We start from the raw sequence: 21141 nt of genomic DNA, 5'->3' as shown, positions 1-21141 counted from the left end.
TTCCTACAAATTTAACTTTTGTCCCCACGAGAGAGAGAGAGAGAGAGAGAGAGAGAGAGAGAGAGAGGGGGGGGGGGGGGGGGGGAGAAAAAAATAAAAGGAAGCTACCGCGTTGGCCCTACACGTTCAAGCTTGGTGCCCCGCTCTTTCCTTTAATTTCTTTTGGTCTCCAATATTGAATGGTCTAACCTAAACCTACCGCGATAAAGTTAATCTTGTAAATGTTTTTTTTTTGTATCAACATATATTTTTTAAGATTTATGACGTCTATTTTTCTTGGAAAATAAATTTATATATACCATCCACGTCAAGCGTTTCCCACGCTAAAGAGTTGGCGGAATAGACCCACTACTTTTCAATTTTTTTTAAAAATTTTTTTTTAAAAAAAATAATAAGAGGTTTTTTTTTTTTTAATAATTTTGATTCGATTCCAATTAAAATATATGAATTGTCACCAAACTAAAAAGTAAGAATTGTCATTTCATTCCACTCTCTTTTATTCTCAGTGATAATTATTCAATTTCTTAATAGAATATTCAATCTTTAGTGATTTACATATTCCTTGAATATTGTTACAAACCTACCACTCTTTAATAATTTTTTTTTACAACATGATGACACGTCAGAATGTGATTAGAGGTTAGAGTCATGCATGTTAGTTACAAAAATAAATGTTTTAACTAATACATATTCCTTGAATAATGTTACACACCTACCACTCTTTTATAATTTTTTTTACAATTACCTAACTAACAAGTATCAACATGTGATTGAAAAATGTTAACTTTTTGGCTTTAATATCTAATCACATGCTGACATGTGTTCACAAGTTGTATAAAAGCTGTAACTCTAGCATTTTTTATATTCATTTCCTTTCCTTTTTGTAACTTTCAATTAATACTATAAAATTGTAAGAAAAAATGATTTGATCGATTGGATCATTCGTATTTTTTTTTTTCACATTTCAACAATATATAATTAGAAGAAAAACTTAAGACCTGCAAATTTTTTACAATTTACTGACACTTGTCAACATGTGATTGGAAGATATTAAAAAAAATAAAATTAGTAACTGATTTTGCTCCAAACATATTTGCTGACATGTGCATGTCAACAAATAATAAAATTAAGAGTAATTATATGTGTAGCATTGCTCTAATCAAGTATTTGATCTAATGATAAACTATGTACAATAATAACTAGGAGACGAACCATGTTGAAGCATGGTCCACCCCCCCCCCCCAAAAAAAAAAAAAAAAAAAAAAACCTCTAAAGTCCTTGACTGCAAGCTGGCTCAAATCATAATGTTTGGATCGAGAAAAAATCATAGCAAAAATGAGAAAGACATTAATAATGTTCAAAAAAAAAAAAAAAAAAAAGACATTATTAATAAGTATATGTATTAATGAAATTTAATTCATGGCGTGTATCTCGCATCATCTTTTTTTATTTATTCTCCGAGTCCAATCTCCCAAATCAGATCGAACATGGGAAAATTGGAAAAAGAAGAAATAGCGTCACATCATTTACATCACAACGATGACGTCACTGCTTTTATGTAATCCAAGTCACGACATACGCTTGACGCAAACCTAGTAGTGATTGATGATCACACCCCACATCTGAGGGCTTTCTTCCAAATGGCCTTCTGTCGAAATTCTATATATATAAATTACTCCTTTGGGAGATAGTTGGCGACCAGACAACACCCATTAGCCACCGCTCAAATAGACATAAGACACTCGATCCCTCGATAGCAATAATCTCGAAATTGTTGCTCTATTAAACGGCCCGTCGCCCACATAATCTTGCGAGCTTAGTGGAGGGAGGGAGGGAGGGCGGCCATGGGAGAAGTAGCGGTTGAAGCAGATTACAGCTCCGACATTCCTCTCCACCCTTCCGCTTCCAAAAGACATGAACAACAAGAGCATTCCGCCATTTCCATCACACCGAGTCCAGAGATTACAAAGCCGACAAATCGCCAAACTTACGAGCACAACCCACAAGAAGCTTGGCTTCCGATCACCGAGTCCAGAAATGGCAACACCTTTTTCGCTACGTTTCATATACTCTGCTCCGGGATTGGAATGCAAGCCCTCGTTCTTCCCGTTGCGTTCGCTACGCTCGGATGGTAAGCAGCTTTATCTTTCCAGTTATTTCAGCTTTTCATGCATTGTTAATAAATTCGATGAGAATTATAAATTTTTTGCTTAGGGTTTAGGGTTCCCTAAAATTTGCCGGAAACCGGGCTCCCAACGGCTTTCCCAGTTGATTCCGGTCGTCGGTAGAGATGGACCCCGTCAACTTTTTTCTATTCCAAGTTCTCTAGGTTGATCTGGAAAGTTTTTAGCCACACTACGATAGAGATTCTATAAATGGCTCTTCTTCTTTTTTCTTTTTTTCTTTTTTTAATAATGAAATTGAATATACCTGTGCATCATTTGAGGAGTATAAAACGTTTTTTCTGAAACAAAAAAAAAAAAAAAAAAAAAAAACGTTTTTTCTGCATATAATAAACAAAAGAAAAACTAATCAGATGTCAGCTTTCTTCTTTGATTATGACTTTTTGAGTTTATTTTAAAAGAAAAACAATACTTTAAATAACTTTCTTTTGAAAAAAAAAAAAAAAAAATCAAATCTGCTGTAAATTTTCGGATGAGTATTTACAAATAATTATATACATTTGAAAAGAAAAGAAAAGAAAACATATGACCATCCATTTCAAAATAGCCGCATATTTTTATGTTGGAGTTGATTGGTTCACAACAATTGCGTTGTGAAGAGCTATTCTCTTTTTTATTCGTTGGCAACTGGGTTCCGCGATGTTTCCTAGTTGACTTTTTACGTCCGAGGTGGGACCTAAGCTTACCGTGTTGCCGTTTCAAAATTGTCTATATGAGACGTGTTTGGCAACCGGATTTTTTCTCCCTTTTTTTGGGTCAAAATTCTCTCTTGCGTCAATAAACCACCTACCCAAAACACAAGACAGGCTCCGTGAGATTATAATGTGAAAAGCTAGGGTGTGTTTCGTAAACTTTTTGATAATATATATATCTTTTTTTAATAATAATAAAAAGCGATAAACGTCATATAAAGTAGTATGAAATTTTAAATTTTTTACGGTAAAAAATGTTAAAAAGTAATTAATATAATACAAAAAGTGAAAAAATATTATTAAAAAGAAGTAATGCTACACATCATCCTTTTATCCTCCTTTTATCCTTCCAAAATTGATGTAACTCTTAAAATCACCATTGAATTTTTAATATATCACTATTGAATTTTGATTCAATGGTGATTTTAAGAGCCACATCAATTTTGGAAGGACAAGGGAATGATGTGTAGCGTTACTCATTAAAAAGTGATTAATACAATATATAAAAGATAGAAGATAAATGTTAGAGCATCTACTGTGGTTCTTTTCAAATCTTTTTGTTCTGATTTGGCATCTTTTTTTTTTAATGCATCGCTTAGTTTGCGAAATAGATACTTAGAATGGAATAAATGTTAGAGCATCTACTGTGGTCCTTTTCAAATCTTTTTGTTCTGATTTGGCATCTTTTTTTTAATGTATCGCTTAGTTTGCGAAATAGATACTTAGAATGGAATAACTATTCCATAGGAATAGTCATTTTTTTGTTAGATAAGGGTTCATTCCATTGAATAGTTATTTTCGTTGAAAAAACTATTCTCTTATGAAGAGGAATACCTATTCCTCTAAAAATAAGAGAAATAATTGTTCATATAGGAATAAATTATATTTTTTACAAAAAAAAAAAAAAGAAACTCATTATTTTATATTTTCTCTCATTTTTTTTTAAAAAAAGAAAATACAAACCCTTACATTGAGGTGGTCAGCCAGCCACATAAGGAGCCATGGGTGGTTGCGGCCACCCTTGGCTCTTTGGTGGGTGGGCAACCACCTCTACTTTTTTTAAAAAAATAAAAAATAAAAAAAAAATTGTATTTTTTTTTTAATAATTTGAGTTTAATTTTTTTTTTTAGTAATTTTGATTGGATTTCAATTAAAGTATATGAGTTGTTACTAAACTAAAGAGTAAGAATAATAATTTCATTCCGAAAAATGCTTGGTTGTACACTCTCATCTCACTCCTATCTCACCATTATCTACGTGAACCAATAATATTGTTAAAAAAATGAGGGTTTCACTATCTCTCACATTATTGATCCACGTAGACAAATGTGTGATAGAAGTATGATGAGACTATACAACTAAGCATTTCTAATTTATTCCACTCTCTTTTATTCTTTGGAATAACTATTCTATTTCTGGAATACTTATTCCGCGAACTAAACGAAACCTTAAATGCTTGAAACTGGTTCTCTTTATTTTCATTTCTTTCTTTCTCTTTCTAAAAAAATAAAAAATGGGTGTTAGCACTGAAATGACCAAGAAAAAAACCTCAGCATAAGATATTTTGAAGTTGACTTGGATGTCTGATACATATATGGCTTCAAGCCCCTATTTGGTAAGGGAGTATGAATTAGGAGTAATAGTAAGAAATAATAGATGTTATATAAAGTAAAAAGAATTTATATGAAAAAAAAAAAAAAAAATTGTATTGTAGTGAATTTTTTTATTTAAATAAAAATAAAAAATTATTAATGTAATATAGAGTTAAAATATTTTGAAATTGATTTTTTTTTTTAAAAAAAAGTAAAGAGGGTAGAAAATTTTTCTTCCTTGCCGAACAAGCTCCAAATTTCTTTTAAAAACTGACTCAGCCGACACTGAAAAGATGTGATTCCGAAAAAGCTGGCTTCTCACAAAAGTTATCTGACATATAACAGACATAAAAAAATAAAAAGAAAAAAAAACCAACCATCTCTCATTCTCTCTTTTTTTTTTTTTTTTTTTTTTTTTTTTTTTTTTTCACTTTTCTTAAAAAAAGCATCAATTTAAAATATTGTAATTATTTTTTACCATTTATATTGCATTAACAAATTTTTATTATTAATTAATTAAAAAAATTTACTACAATATATTATTTGTTTTTACTTTTATATGTAATTTATTTCTACTTTATATCACATCAATCAATTTTTCTTATCACTTAAAAAAAAAAAAAAAAAAAACAGCTCCAACATAAAGGAAAGGGTTGTCAAATAAGCCCACCATTTTAGCCAAAACACATTTCTTTTCAAAAAATGATTTTTTTGCACAATTCACGCGTTTGAGGGTCTTGAATTATGTAAAAATTGTGCATTTAAACGGTGCAACAAATACATCCCATTCTTTTGTTCCAAAACGATAACAGAACAGAAAAATAAAAAATAAAAAAATTGGCTAAAACCGGTTGCCGAACAGACCCTACACAGATATATTTATATATATTTCTCACCAAGTCAGCTTCTTCAATAAATGAAGTATCAGCCTTCAAAGATTAATGTCCCACAAGGACACGTACGATAGCGATTCAACTTTGAATAATTTTGAGGACTGCGCATTAAAGCGACAACGCCCACAAGTAACGTCAGTGTGTGGGTACCTCAACGTTAAAAAATAAACGTCAGTGCATGTGAGATGTGTGGTCCATGCTTATAATTTGACACTGATATTTGGGTTGGAATCTTCAATAGTTAGCTTTTCAAATTACTAATAATTTGATAATAATTATCAGAATTTATATAAAATTCAAATGCTTAAATAGTGATCCGACAATTCAAAATTTATTTAAATATATAAACTCTCTAATAATTACTGCATTTAACTAATTGATGTAAATTTCGATATATGATAAACAGCTTCCAAATAGGCTTAAATGCCTCTAGCTCGAAGAGAATTAATCTTATTCCGTTGATTGCAGGGCATGGGGCATCATATGTTTGTCGGTAGCATTTGTGTGGCAGCTCTACACCATATGGATTCTAGTCAGACTACATGAATCGGTTGCCGGAATCCGCTATAGTAGATACCTCCACCTTGCAATGGCTGCGTTTGGTAGGTGCAGGGAGACTTGAATTATTATTATTATTATTTTTTTAAAAAAAAAAAAAAAAATTCCTTATAATTGTGTGTGATAACATATATATGTAGGTCCAAAGGTAGGGAAATTGCTGGCCATTTTTCCTATAATGTACTTATCGGGGGGCTCGTGTGCCATGCTGATTATCATAGGCGGTGGGACCATGCAACTCTTCTTCAAAACCATGTGTCAGGGTGACGCCACGTGTCTTGCCAGGTCATTGAGCGGGACAGAGTGGTTCTTGGTGTTCACCTGCGTAGCGATTCTTATAGCTCAAATGCCCAACCTCAACTCCATAGCTGGGACGTCTCTGATCGGGGCCATCACGGGCGTCGGATTTTGTACTCTGATTTGGGTTCTCTCAATCAACAAGGGTAGGCCCAGCGGGGTGTCCTACAGTCCATCTGACGTGGTGAAATCTGACATGGGCAAAATTAGTAGAATTCTTAATGCTCTTGGGATCATTGCTCTTGTTTTCAGAGGTCATAATGTTGTCCTCGAGATACAGGTCAGTGTTTCTTTAAGTACGTTCGAAGAAAGTGAAGCTTTTTCATACTGATTACAATGCAATTATGGTGCATGCAGGGAACATTGCCTTCAAGTTCAAAACACCCTTCCTATAAGCGAATGTGGAAGGGAGTGATAGTATCATATATACTGATTGCCATGTGCCAATTTCCCCTCGCAATCGCTGGATTTTGGGCTTATGGAAACCAGGCAAGCCAAATTTATCTTATTTAATTTCATGAGATTTGTTATCCACTTATATATATATATTTCCGATATCATGCACAACCTTGAGTAACTTTAAAAAAAAATAATTATAATAAAATAAAATAAAATTACAACATTGAGTAATGTTACGTATCATATTTTATTTTACAATTATCCAACAATGATGATGTGGTAACCTTAACTAATTCTTGGATCAATATTGTTTGTAAATACAGATGTGAATAGAGGTTTTAGGGTATGCAGATGTAGATAATAACAGCATCCACATACCCTTTATATTTAATATATATTTTTAAAAAAATTTATATATATTTCACTATGATTGTATAATATTTAGACAATTTATATTTTTTATCTTATGAATTTGTAATATTATTTTATTTATGTTGGATTTGTAATTTTTATTTTTTTATATTTGTTGGCTTAATTGTTATATTCATTGAATCATGGATAAAGAAAAAAAAAGGTACTTCTTATGAGCATTGATTACTATGAATATTTTGAGGCCGTATCCATCGTTCCTTTTTTTTTTTTTCTTGACTCTACATATTTTTTGTGTTACATTATATTTTCAAAACAAGTCTAAAAAAGACTAAAAATCGGTCAAAATTATTTTTGAAAAGCGATTAAAATAGGCTCGTTACTTATTTGCGAATAACAGATAATAACCGCGCAATTTACGAATGCGAATGCGGATACGGATCGGATATCATAAATAACCAAACAGATATCCGCGTACATATAGACCCCTATCCGTCATCATCAATGTTGTGGAGAATCTTTCCTGTTTGATGACACTGTTTAATTCCTATGGATGCCAGATACCTTATAATGGAGGATTGTTGAGTACCTTTTCGCGAGTCCACGGGCGCAGCACATCGAAGGTGATGATGGGCTTAATTTACGCACTAGTAATTGTGAGCTGCTTATGCACATTCCAAGTCTACGCGATGCCAGTTTTTGACAATTTGGAAATCAGATACACAAGCAAGAAACAGCAGCCGTGCCCAAGGTGGGTTCGCACATGCCTACGCATCTTCTTTGGAGGGCTGGCTTTCTTTATAGCAGTGGCTTTTCCATTCTTAGGAAGCCTGGCTCCTCTTGTTGGAGGGATCACGTTGCCTTTGACGCTTGCTTATCCATGTTTCATGTGGATCTCACTCAAGAAACCCCGCCCAAATGGTGCTTCCTGGTCTCTAAACTTGGGGCTCGGTTGCTTTGGCATTGTTTTCAGTGTTCTGTTAGTTGTTGCAGCGGCCTGGACTTTAGCTGACAAAGGCTTAAATGCAAACTTCTTCAAGCCTTAATTGATGGCTGAGAAATTAAAGAAACAAATAACCATTTTGAAAGTGGTTTCAATCTTGTTAATTAGAGCTGTATGTATCTATGAAGTTGATGGGCTCATTTGTTGAGTGTCAGATGGACAATCTTATGTTAACATCAAGAATTGTTCAGTAAAACTTTTTTGTGACCATGTTAGATACAGATGTAATATATATATATATATATATATACCGGGTTAACACCAAGTTGAAAGAGAGAGGGGCACAAGAATTACATAGTTTGATCTATGACCTATATTTACATGTGAAAGTTTTAGAGGCTACATTTTGCTCTTATTTCTTGATTTGTTTACATAAAAAATGATCTCATATTTATAGCAGAATTGAGGTATGTGAAGATAAGATAAGTATGGTAATCAAATCATAAAAGATAAATATCCTCCAATGAATTTAAACCTAATATGGAATCATATCCATATATTCTAACATCCCCTCAAATTAAAGGTAAAAGGTTGTGGAAACTTGAGTTTGAAAATAGAATGGCGTGATTTTATTTTATTTTCCTAAACGGGATCTAATGTCGCAAGCATCAAAAACTGATTGTGAGCTCGACTACTAGAGAACCATTGGATGAAGCTGATGAGATTCTGTGTAGCAGGCGGTGGGGAGTCCTAGGAGGGAGGCATTGCCGGGAAAATGAAGAAAACAAAACTTCGAGTCTACAGGGCCATTTGGGATCGAAGACTAGCAGTAGCTGATGAGTCTGATACTATCAAGAAACTCATAATAAACTAAACATATAGAAGAAGAAAGAGAGAGGTACACAAAATTATGTAGTTAAATTAATATATGATCTACCTCCGCATGTGAAAGGGTTAGAGACCACATTTTTCTCTTATTGCTTTATGTCTTTAGAGCTCAATTGGGCATGATTGGTTGAATTAGTGGTAGACTGAGGGGCAGCAGTGAATGCTTGCATTAGTGGGGTTGAATCTTTCTGAAAAGAGTATTCAAATCTTTGGTAACAACTCAATGCAGAATGGCCAACCTTATTACAAACCTAACAATAATGCTTAGTATCATCTACGAACACACTCCGGATAACTCTTGTAGTTTGAGAACTTATTTGAGCCAGAACCAGGTGTAGGGGAGTGGGTGTGGGTGTTGTTCAAATGAACCGAAGAAGAGTCGATTCTTTTTTTTTTTTTTAAAAAGGCAAAATTGTTTTAAAAATATAAATTAACAATTTTACCCTTTTAAAAGATCCGATTCGGTATAAATGAAATAAAAGATTGAAATGGGATATTTTGGACCTGTTTAGTCTCTGCTTATTGTGCTTCAAAATCTGATGCTCCACTGGCTGCCCATCAGATCACAGGGGTTCTACATTTACATATACAAAAACAACGGAAGGAACATGCATATATACACACACACAATTAGATATATACACAAGCAAACATACAAACAGAAGCTCTAAACAAGGTTACCAAACCCCATACCACATTAACATCACAAGAAAATCAGTATTTTGTCAAAGCTTTACTGAATCCCAGTACAGTATCTTCATCACAGTAGCAGTTAACTTGGAGAACACAAATCTCACTCATCATCTAAAGGCCATAGCATATTTTTACTAATATTCTAGAAATGACAATCGGGTACACTTCATTCATTGGGCATATGACATCATTGACTGAATACATGGAACCCCAAAGATATCCTATTTGTCAATTTAACATGTCATAACTATCCGCAATATCGAATTTCCGTCATTCATCTCCCATAACACATTTCCCCAGCAATTCTTGATTCATCAATAAATTCCACTATTGTCAACAATCAAAGATGAAAGGCTAGCAGATCTTGTTATCATATATCTTACATACAAGAAATGAAATATACATGGCAAACCCCAGTAAGTGTAGATCATTTACCGGTAGTCACAAGACTTTGTCAAATTATGGGGTTTGCCGAGTCTATTGCCTCTAAGAGTTACAGAGCATTGGACTCTCCTATAAAACTTGGACTTCACTAGTCTTCCCAAAATGTAGGCCCTCGACCTCACGACAAGCGTTAGGTTCATTGGAATTGCCATTTTCTCATGGTGCTCTCTCGTGTTCGGAATTGCCGCAATCCCGCCGTAGAGTGGCACTTGATGCCCTACCACTACTGTCACTACCGTTCGCTGGCTCTTCCTCGACTGATAAAACTTTTTCATCTATTACATTAATTCGTTACATGTTAATTAGATAAGAACATCACAAAGATCATGAGGCATATTCAAATTCAATTTATTCAGAGACCAAATTATAAACAAAATATATAACCTTATGCAATAAAATTATAGCTTAGCTAGTTTAGAAGTTCAAGCCAACGAGACCATGTTAAAGATAAACTTACAGTTACAATAGTACATTGTTAAAGAGGTAAATGAGAACATGACCCTAAATAGGATCAAATGGTGTAAAAAGATCTATGTAACCCATACCATATAGTTGGTATTAAAGTTTATTGAGTTGAGTTAAAATATTATGACCTATGTCTTGATCTGTTTTTATGAAAGAACTTTGTATGAATATCTCTAATTTCATGTGAACAAGAAAATCTATTGCACCGTATTTATACCTAGGTATTGCATGGGATTTGATTCCACCCAAAACACTAAAAAGTTAAAACTGTTATCACCCTTTTGTCATATCAGAATATTTTTTCAAACAAAAAATACACCCAAAACACATTAACAAACAGACCCATGATTTTTCCTGGACGGTTCATTTTAAATAAACGGTCCGGATCTTGCCAACAATGCAAAAAAGGAGAAAAAAAAAATATTGAGTTTGGTGGTTGTGTTGAGGTGGCCGAAGAGGGTGGTGGTTCGGCCACCCCACCTAAAACATCCAATTCTATTTTCTTTTTGACATTGCTAGTACAATCAGAACTGTTCATTTGAGAAAACTCTATTACACCCTATGCAAGACCCAAGCTTTCTATGGGATTTGAGTACCGAAAGCTGGAGAAATGCTAGAAATGCACCCCTCATCCCCCCTTTGTCTCCCCCTTTTCCTTAAAAAAATTGATTATATATATATATTTGTCACCCCAAATATATATATATATAAAAGGAAGCTTATAGTGCGTTTGGGTATTGAATTTTGAGAATTAGACAAATATCAAGGTAAGAAATTGTGTTTGGGTGTTGAATTTTGAGATTGAAAAATATTATATTTTAATGGTAAGAAATGATTGATAGTTTAAAAAGTTGTGTATAATGATTGGTATTTTGAAAAGTTGTGTGAAATAATAATTTAAATAATAATAATTTATTATATATTGATTATTTAATTAAAAATAAATAAATAATTTTTTTAAAAAAAATAATTGAAATCAAAATTTAAAATTTAAAATTTAAAATTTAAAAAAAAAAAAAAAAAAAAATGAAGCAAGGGTGGCTGGGGTGGCCGCGCGCCACCCCCAGAGGAGGTCGGGGGTGGCCGCGCGGCCACCCCCAGTACTCGGGGGAGGCCGCGCGGCTACCCCCAAGGGTCAGGGGTGGCCGCGCGGCCACCCCCAGTAGTCGGGGGAGGCCGCGCGGCCTCCCCCAAGGGTCGGGGGTGGCCGCGCGGCCACCCCCAGTAGTCGGGGGAGGCCGCTCGGCCTCCCCCCAGGGTCGGGGGTGGCCGCGCGGCCACCCCCAATAGTCGGGGGCAGCCACCCCTCTGTTTTTTTTTTTTAATTTCTTTTATTTTTTTTTATTTAAATTATTAATATTAATTTTTTTTTATTTTATATTGATTTAAATTATTAATATTAATATTTTTTTAGTCAACTTTTTCTGCGCTGGGTCCCACCAGTAATTTCAAAATTGGGGTCAAAATTCGGGTTTTTGGGCGGGTGGGTGAGTTTTAGAAAAAACTCGGATGGAATAAAATTTCATTTCTAATGCCAAACAGTTTAATATTTTTCTTTTTCTTTACAATACCCTACACTCCCAAGTCCCAAAGAATCCAGGCAATGCAACGATCCCTCCGAAGGAACCTTGTTGACAAATCAGGCAAATACAAACATAAAAGTGGACCCTGTTGAGCTTTTCAACGTAAAGTCTCGGATTCTGGTTGCTGCAGGCTAGTGCCAGCCTTTAAAATTCTGCAGGCACTCTAACAAAGAAAGGACCAATCAAATTCAAACTTCCTCTGCGGCGCTCACCCCTCAAGGTGACAAGACCATGGAAGTAATTACCCCACGCCTAAGGACTCGAAATGACCAAAATCACCCACAAATACAACTCGATTTATATTTTTGACAGGGATTAAACAGACTTTTCATACTGATCTACACAAATTTTACTGACCTGTCCCGAGGCAAGCTGGAGCTGGTAATAGTGAAGTTCCAAGGGAGTGGACGTGACATGGACGCCGAAGAACGTGGCAGGATTTCTGTACACCAATTTGACCGTCGAATTCAACGACAGCATATCTGTTGCCACGCCTGAGTGATCACTCCCCGCCTGGATGTTGAAGTTCTCGAACACTATGTTCTGCCCCAGAAATCAAAACTGACAAACATTACTATACATTTTTTTAATTCCAAATTTAATAATTTAATCGATCCATCATACTCTTTTAGATTTTTCAAATTATTTTACAATGAATATATTAATTTTAATTAAATAACTTGGATTATATGACAAAATCTACGTAATTTGATAGAAAATGACGTGACGGTCAAAGTTATAAACGTCATATAATCCCGAGTTTCCCGGGTAAACACCGGGTGAAACTGAGTCCACCACTCGGGGGCAGTTTTTCAACCGAGTCGCGTACTCGACTCGGTCCTGTCTGAGCAGAGAGAGAGAGAGTACCTTAACGAAGACCTTAGGCTTGTAACCCTTGCTCGCACTCCACAGAATCAACGAGAAAACTGAGAAGAGCACGACGAAGAGGAAAACGAAGCAAATATACAACCTCAGATTGCGGCCCAAACCCCCGAAGGTGCCAACTCCGTCGTCGTTTTCGTCGTCGTCGTCGTCGGACTCTGGCTCCTTCTGAATCTTCTTCCAGGCGGAGTGGTTTCTGGTGTTCTTGAGGGACGCGGAGAAGCGCGAGGTGGAGGACTCGCGGGAGTGGTGGATCGGCGAGCAGTGGTAGTAGTGGTGCGGGGAGCCCATGGGGCTGGACCCGTAGGACATTTTCTCGACGTCGTGGTTCGACGGGCTCTGCACGAAGTAGACGAGTCTACGAGGCGAGCGCGGGGGTGAGGAGCCATGGTCCATGCTCGTCACCTCCGAGTCGGACTTCACGTGCATTGTCACAGCCATAACAGAGAGAAACACACCCACAGACGAGATTAGGGGGGGGTTTGTGGGGTTATGTGTACGAGAAAGAAAGTGACAGGTAAATGCTAAAGAAACAGAGTTGGGTCACTTTTGTGTGGAAGTACTCTGAATTGCGAGGTTCGATGTTTGTTAATTAATTTGGATACTCCATCTCCATTGTCATCACTACGATCAGCATCCTCTGTGGACTGTGGGCGTATATTTCACGCTTTGCTTGACACCACGCGCTGCTTCACTGTTCGCGGGAGAATATGCAATATTCTTATTTTTTAATTAACTTTTAAAATTATCACTAAATCAAATTTTAATAATAATATATTACAAATTAAATGTTATTTTTAAAATTTAAATATATAATGTTTATATGTAACATTATTCATGTCTTACATCACCCCTCAGTCACGAAACTTATGTAACGCGTTCTTGATTATGCCACGTGCTGGACGGTGTGACTATAACATTACTCTAGGTGATAACCTATTACACATAAAGAAAAATGTAATAATTTATTGGTAGAGGTTTTCAATTTTTAATTATTAATTTTATTCAATAATTTAGATCTTATACCAAAAATTATCTTAAGCATAACTTTAGGAGGGATAAAAAGTCCTAATTTCACATGTTTGTTAATTTTTTTTTTTTTCATAATAGATATATTAATAAATAATTCAAAACATAAAATTATATTTTAATTTTGAATAATGTTATAAGTATGAATTATGTCCCTCTTTCTTTCTTTTTTTCTTTTTTTTTTTTTTTTGCTTTTTTTTGATAACTTTACATAAGAGTATTGAAGTATTGGCCATTTTGATTTAGGGGTACTAAACTTCCAAACGTCTTAAATTAGAATATTCAAGTTTTCAAACGTCTCAATAAAAAGTAATCCATAAGGATTTGCCGTTAAATCTTGTCAAAATTTTCAAAATACCCTTGTATTTATTTATTTATTTATTTTAAATTATAAAATTTTTCAAAGATTTAGGCATGGGTATTTTTGTAAATGCTGTTAAATTTTAACCAACACCCAAATCTTAGCATTTTTTTTTTCTCTAAAAAAATGAGAAGTATTTTAGAGATTTTGGCATGATTTAACAACAAATTCTAACAAAGTATCTGTAATTGAGACGTTTGAAAAATTAGATGCTTCGGTTTGAGACATTTGGAAGTTCAATACTTCTAAATCAAGACGGTCGATACTTCAACACATTTATATGAAATTATTATTATTTTTTTAAATAGTAATATAACTTTTAAAATTAGCATTAAATTTAAAATTAATAACTATTAAATTTCCTCCTGTTCACAAAAACTTTGGCACCAACCTAAAATCCGATGGGTTGTTATTCAGCGCTAATAATTCGTTGATTTCAATTCTTTTGACGGTTGGATAATCCGATGGGCCGGAAGGAATGAGAATGGGGGGCATGGCTAAACCATGACAGTGGAGGTGCGATGCACGCTCAGTTGATTGTTGACAGCACAGGGATGGATGCATGTGTGGTATGGTGGGGGTGACAGAAGACTGAAGAGAGAGTATTGGAATGTCCGCCTTAACCCTAGTTAAAACTTAAACATGAGGGGGAGACCGGGAGAGGGGTCTCGAGTAAGGGTATTGTTGGAATCATGCGAAATTGGCCTGGCGGTTTGAAATGAATCGGTCAGTGTTGGGCCATGAAAGCATGTAGGTGATGGTTTTTGTTACAATGGCGTGCAGGTTAGGGTTGCAGAGTTGGACCCATAGTATGCTTCCATTTAATTGACTTTTCTTCTTCTTTTTCGGTCTTTATCTTTTGTTTGCTGGATTTGTAATCAACGGTCTGTAATTGATGAGTAATGGCAAGTAAATTTACCGACTGGTGCAACTGTGCAAGCTGTCATTACGATGGACCCACTTCTGTTAATTTCCACTTACTAGTTTCTTTAATGGTGTCAAGCTTGCCTTCCGTTTTAGGTGAGTGTATCGGTTTAATGCAGTGGCCGAAACGGAGATCAGATCTTTTCATTTAATTATTTGTTCGAAAAAAAGAAAATTTGGATAAATAATTATAAAAAATTATTTATAGAATTTGTTTGACCAAATAAAAATTGAGATGTTCAACCATTTAACCGAACAAGTGAGTCTATAAGTAATTTCTCACAATCACATGTTTATATTCGTTTATGTTATAATAGTTTTCGGTATGGTGACGTGTCGCTTAATAATTCGTTGTTGTCTTCTAATTCGACCTCATTAGTTTCGATGCTTAAATCAATTTTGATAGACAATTTTGAAAATATTGGAGAGCAAAATAAACTCAAAAATTAGAATGTAAATATATATATATATAGGGTAACAGCCTATTTATAGACACACAATCCTAACCGGGTTAACCGGACCGAATGTCCCCGGTTTGACCATGAGCACACTTAACTTTGGAGGTTTTGCCTCGGCCACAGCCAAAGTCCATTAGTTATAATATTTTATCGACAAATTTCTGAATGAATGGCAATTTTGTAATTAAATACTATTGCCAAGTCAGTGGCGGGGCAGAGTTTCAGAACAGGCTTAAAAAAACAAAGCAACTCTCAAATTGGCTTGCAAAATAAATAAAATAAAAAGAAAAAAAGTTACAAACATTTAAAAATCTAGAGAAACTGACAAACAGAAGACTAGAGTAGCTTGAAAAAGCTCTAAGCTTCTACATCCGGTGAGAGTGGCCGGTGGAAGACAGCGAGACCCAACAACGAAAGTAAGATGGCTATGAAGTGGAAAACAAAAGACTAGAGTCACTCAAAGTCTCAAGCGGCAGCGTAGAATTATACGAAGTCCTTATTGAAGTTATTTTTTAGGCGAATCATTCTCTTTTTACTATCTAGATGAAGATCTAAAAGAAGGAAAAGAAAATTGGGAATTTTTCTATTAAATATGGGGAAAAAGACCCATTCAATTAAGATGTATGAGATTATTGACAAAATCTTCCAATCCGAGTTTAGATGATTATCTTCGCACTTGTATATGGTTAAAAGATATAGTTTAGGTGTAGTAAAAAAAAAAAAAAAAAATACAGTATATATACTATAATTTTTTTTAAAGTTCAAATTTAATTTTACTTTCTATGTGTTTTCATAAAACACTTAAAATTAAATGTAAACGGTAAAAAAATATTACAGCACACCTAATCCTGAAAAAAGACAATACCTTTAAGGTCTTACTATAGTTTGTTAGGATATCATCTTAAATTTAAAGTTATATCAAATAACTTATTAACCATTTTCTAATATTATTATTGGGTTCTAATTAGAATCTTAATTTCTTACTATCATATGCCTGAATTGCAGTACAATTTGAGCAACTCACATAAAGAGAACAGCGAGACTGTGGGATCTATCTACCTTAGGCAATTTGGAATGCATGGCCTATTTGCTCGAACAATCTAAAATTTACAACTCCCCTCCTATGTGATCTGTCCAAATTACAGCGTGATTCAGGCACATTGTAAGGTATCCCTATCTTCCTAATTACTCATCCTATGATATATACATATAACTCTAATAAATATTATTTAAGGCATTCATCTAATGGCACCAATCAAGGATATACGTGCCCCCACCCAACAATTGACAAAGACAGGCGTTTTCACGGGCCAAGTGACAATGGTGTATGAAGGAAGTATTAATCATGGATTTAGTCTTTTTCCAGGTCTACTTCATTAGTTACTGACTTGCTGGCGCTATTGGACAAGAGCTAGTTTAGACCTTAGATTGTGGCATCACGTACGCCTACTAATACTCCTTGATTGAGGAAATATTCAGACCAATCTAATTTGAATCCACGGCAAGTCCAATTAGCACTTTGTCCATTCTATAAAGACAACCATTTGTCTCCGAATTTAATTTTGTAAACTTTGGACGGGCAAAAATTTCTTACTAATTAATTTGCAGGAAATTTCATATAATTCACATATTAGAATGCTATATATCCTTTAAATATGTGAGAAACACATTTTTTTTAATTAAAAAAATATGTGAGATGCTTTAACAAAATGACACATGTCAATCTTATATGTGAGTTGTATGTTCGAACAATTGAATATATATATATATATATCCCGGCAACAACCTAATTGGTAGGGCTGTCAATTTTTGATACAACGTGCAAATTTAACACAAAATTAACGAGTTAAGATTTTATATAATTGAGTTCGGGTCATATCAGGCCTACTTGAATTAACCCGTTTAACAAATGACTAAATACCGGTCAATTTCAGGTAATACCGCTTAACCAATGAGTGAACTGTTTAACCAGCATACTAAAATCAAATTTTTGTCTTTTTTTCTTTTTAACAAAAACAAAAATTTCTAAAACTACAAATAAAGTAAGCCAATTATGCATGCCGAATTAAATTGGACATTTATTTATTTGAGTTAGTTTTCAAATAACGAGTCGTGTCAAGATTGAATTTTAATAAATTGGCAGATTGGTTCACCCGACAAACCAACCCAGGTTGCTAGGCCTAAATTCCTCGTCCATTTACAAAAGTCACTTAATCGTGGAGCCCAATTTGTGGTTTTTAATAATGCTTATCATGCTTTACAAAATCTTGGAAGGAGAAATTTTTTTTGCTGCCCAATCACAGTAAGCCTCATTTCAAATAACAACAGAAATGAACAGAAAACCCAATATCAAAAGCCCGAATAATTTTTATGTCCCATCCTTACTCAATTGAGCCTGGGCCTCCACCATCTGGGCCTCCTCAAACTTTTTGATTAGTTCAGGATCAACATTCTCCTCAGGCTCCCACGTGGCTTCATCCATATCCGTCCATTTCACCAAGTACTCTTTGCCCCCATCATCACCAACTCTCTTCCCCACCACTCCCTCTGCCACAGCATATTCCAGCCCAGCCTCATAGTCCCTCACCAGGTCCTCCCCTATCAACCCAGCTTTGACCCACTCATTATCTTCACCGTCCTTCCATTTGACCAAATACTCCACATTATCACCCTTCCCTCTCTTCTCCAATATCTCCTGCACCTCCGCGTACTCGAATATTGCCTCCTCCAACATCCTAATCACACTCTCCAGCCCCAGTCTCCTAGCAAATTGCACGGGGTTTCCTTTAGGCGTAACCGTCAATATCTCTTTCGCCAAATCCAACGGCCTACGTCCCTTATCATCTTCCACCTCTGGGTCCGCACCGAGCTCCAACAACACCTTAACCACGCCTGGCTTAACGTACCCAGCCGCCATATGAAGAGCCGTCAAGCCGCCGCTATTATCGCGATGGTCCAGGTTCGCGCCGGCTTCGGCTAGGAGTTTGACACACGGCTCGGAGCCGAGCCCGGAAACAAAAATAAGCGCCGTCCGCCCATCTTTGTCCACGGCGTCCACGTCACGCATGTCCTCCTCGGCGAGCCGCTGGAGAGCCGGCTCGTCGGCTTTCTTGGCTGCGGTCCACCACGGAGTCTCGTACTCCGCCACCACATCTTTAGCTATGTAATCCGACAGGAGCCAGGACGGGGCATGCCCGTCTTTCCACTCGATCAAGTACTCCATCGCGGTCCCACCTCCCACTGCTCTGCCACCGATGATCTTGTTGACTTCGCCGTAGGACTCGTCTTCGTTGCTGTTTCTTGGAAGCGTTTCCTGGAAGCGATTCTCTTGGTTTTGGATGGCATAGACAGTGAGGTTAGGGGTGCCATGGTTTGGTTTGAGGGCGAGTTGTTGTTGGGAAGGAAAAGAAGAAGGGACGGTTCTGGGTTTGAGGCGAGAGAGAGATCGGTTCACTGCGAGAGCGTCCATGGGTAGTGTTAGAGCCGGCGTGATGTTTGGAGGAGATGGGTGGGTTAGAGAACGGACTGAGTTGGCAATGGTAGGCGCAGTGTAATCTAGGAAGTGGGTTTGGGATAAGGAACCACATCCATAATCCATTATCATGGTTATGTCCATATGTTGGTGTTTCTGCAATTGGTTTGTTTTTTTGCCTTGGCCACGTAATTTTTGTGGTATTGATTTCTGGCCACAAAAATGGCATTGGGCCAAGTAGAAATGATCGTGAGCTGTGTCGGTGGAGGACGAGTATGGCCCAATTAAGGTTTGATTTGGCCTTATTGATGGGAAAAGGGCCTTCTGGGTCAGGTCAAAAGAAAAAAGTGGGGCCTAAAAAGGACAAAAAGGCTGGAAAAATATTGGTTTTCGAGCTGCTTTTTAGATGGGCTTCAGAGCGCACACACAATGTTTGGGGTTCAAAATGTTTGCACCAACGGAATAAAGATATTAATGTCAGTCATACTCATTAAATTGTTGGCAGGGATTTTGTGGGGTGCATGTCTTTTGTTTAGAACCATCATGCAATACAAACAACGATTGTGTACTTTTTTTAAAAAAATAAATTTATTTACAGAAAAAACCATACTCCTGTTTTTTTTTTTTTTTTTTAATAGCACATACTAACAGCTAACAGTAAAATGTGTCCCTCGCATGCACATATTTTGGTTTGTAGAAATTTTTGTACAAATTAACTTCTAATAGTGATATGTGTCAGTTGGTTTTGTATGAATTTTCTACAAACCAGTTTGTAGGAAATTTGTGTTATTTTTTATATATATAATAAGGGAAGGGAGAGAGAGAAAATGAAAATTCGAACTAGTAACATCCTTTTTTATGATACGTTGTCTAATGCCGATTGAGTTACCCCTTTATGTTCATTAGGAAAAACTATGCTTACCACTATTAAACTTGCACCCAAATTTTAATATCCTCCTCAAACTTTAAAAAGTTGCAATTGACTCTCTAAATTATCTAATCCTTTCACAATTTCACTTACCTTACTCCATTAGATTTTTCTAATAAATATGACGGAAAATAGGTAAAATGTCCATTATACCCCTATCATTTTATGTGAAAAAATGCAATTATGCCCTTAGATTTTATGAGAAAGGGTTATGTAGTATAGGGGGTCAATTATAACTTTTTTTACAATTTGGAGAAACATTACAATTTGAATATAAGTTTAAGGAACATAAATTTAGTTTTCCTTATTTACATTAGAATCACACATCTAAGAGAGTGGAGAAAGTGCAATACAAGAAGGACTAATAACCCTACAATTTTTTCTTATAAAAAAATAAAATAAAATAAGCCTACAATTTTCAAAATATCATCGACAAGAAGAGGAAACGTTGAACTTCTAAGTACATCTTATCAATCTTATCTAATTGTTAGGTTCTGAACGAACCTAAACTTTTTAGATTCTGAGAGAGCACATTTTCAAACACAAAACTTGAGATTAATTTTCTGTTTCCTCTTTATTAATTGATCACCCTTTAAATAGAGGACTACATGACTATACAACTCAAACTGAATCAAACTAAAAGATTTGGAGATAAACTCCTGCAATGAACAATAGAAACCTACTACTAAATAACTTATGAACCATAATGCTATAAATAATTAAAAGACTGACTTAGATAGAAAATTACAACTATTATTATTTAATTAAACTACTCATGCCCTAAGATAATTAAGCTAGAGCCAAGATAACTTTTAATGAGATATTCTGTCTTGATAAAATCCTCTAGCATCCAAATTCTAATACCATAACAATCCATGTGGGACTTGTTCTAGCAAGAAATTGCCTTTTTTTTTTTTTTTTTTTTTTTTAAGTAAATTAATTTAGATTAAAATCACACAAATTAAACTCGTACTATATGATATTAGACCCTTGTTAAGTTGTTATCGCCCACACAAATTAAGTGACATAGTCCCCCTACCATAAAGCTTACATGCCCGGCCAATGCCGTTACCTCATCAAGAATGTGT

General features: G+C 35.3%; 3 protein-coding genes across 5 annotated transcripts; 1 reads left to right on the top strand and 2 right to left on the bottom strand.

Moving 5' to 3' along the window:
- Positions 1–1686: 1686 nt before the first annotated feature.
- LOC133882239 (lysine histidine transporter-like 8) lies at positions 1687–8129 on the top strand. 2 transcript variants are annotated; one of them, XM_062321363.1, is made up of 5 exons: positions 1687–2131; positions 5829–5962; positions 6140–6495; positions 6573–6704; positions 7544–8129. In XM_062321363.1, exons 1-5 carry the CDS (start codon positions 1845–1847, stop codon positions 8027–8029), a joined length of 1395 nt encoding a protein of 464 aa, XP_062177347.1. In that variant the 5' UTR covers positions 1687–1844; the 3' UTR covers positions 8030–8129. The 2 variants fall into 2 exon arrangements, with proteins under 2 accessions (XP_062177347.1, XP_062177346.1); XM_062321362.1 differs by having other exon boundaries at positions 1688–2131; positions 6059–6495.
- A 1482-nt stretch (positions 8130–9611) lies between these two features.
- On the bottom strand, positions 9612–13486 carry LOC133882295 (uncharacterized). Of its 2 annotated transcripts, none has more exons than XM_062321431.1 (3): positions 12867–13486; positions 12357–12542; positions 9612–10208 (listed from the first exon to the last, which is right to left on the bottom strand). In XM_062321431.1, the coding sequence occupies exons 1-3, from the start codon at positions 13320–13322 to the stop codon at positions 9939–9941; spliced, it is 912 nt and encodes a 303-aa protein (XP_062177415.1). In that variant the 5' UTR covers positions 13323–13486; the 3' UTR covers positions 9612–9938. The 2 variants fall into 2 exon arrangements, with proteins under 2 accessions (XP_062177415.1, XP_062177414.1); XM_062321430.1 differs by having other exon boundaries at positions 9612–10226; positions 12867–13483.
- Positions 13487–17920: 4434 nt separating this feature from the next.
- Positions 17921–19282, bottom strand: LOC133882690 (signal recognition particle 43 kDa protein, chloroplastic). Its single transcript, XM_062321898.1, has one exon. It carries the CDS (start codon positions 19267–19269, stop codon positions 18022–18024), a length of 1248 nt encoding a protein of 415 aa, XP_062177882.1. The 5' UTR covers positions 19270–19282; the 3' UTR covers positions 17921–18021.
- Positions 19283–21141: the final 1859 nt, after the last annotated feature.

Source organism: Alnus glutinosa, chromosome 11 (assembly GCF_958979055.1).
Source record: "Alnus glutinosa chromosome 11, dhAlnGlut1.1, whole genome shotgun sequence".
Taxonomy (NCBI): domain Eukaryota; kingdom Viridiplantae; phylum Streptophyta; class Magnoliopsida; order Fagales; family Betulaceae; genus Alnus; species Alnus glutinosa.
The sequence above is the reverse complement of the archived record's forward strand: the minus strand, read 5'-3'. Positions and strand labels throughout refer to the sequence as shown.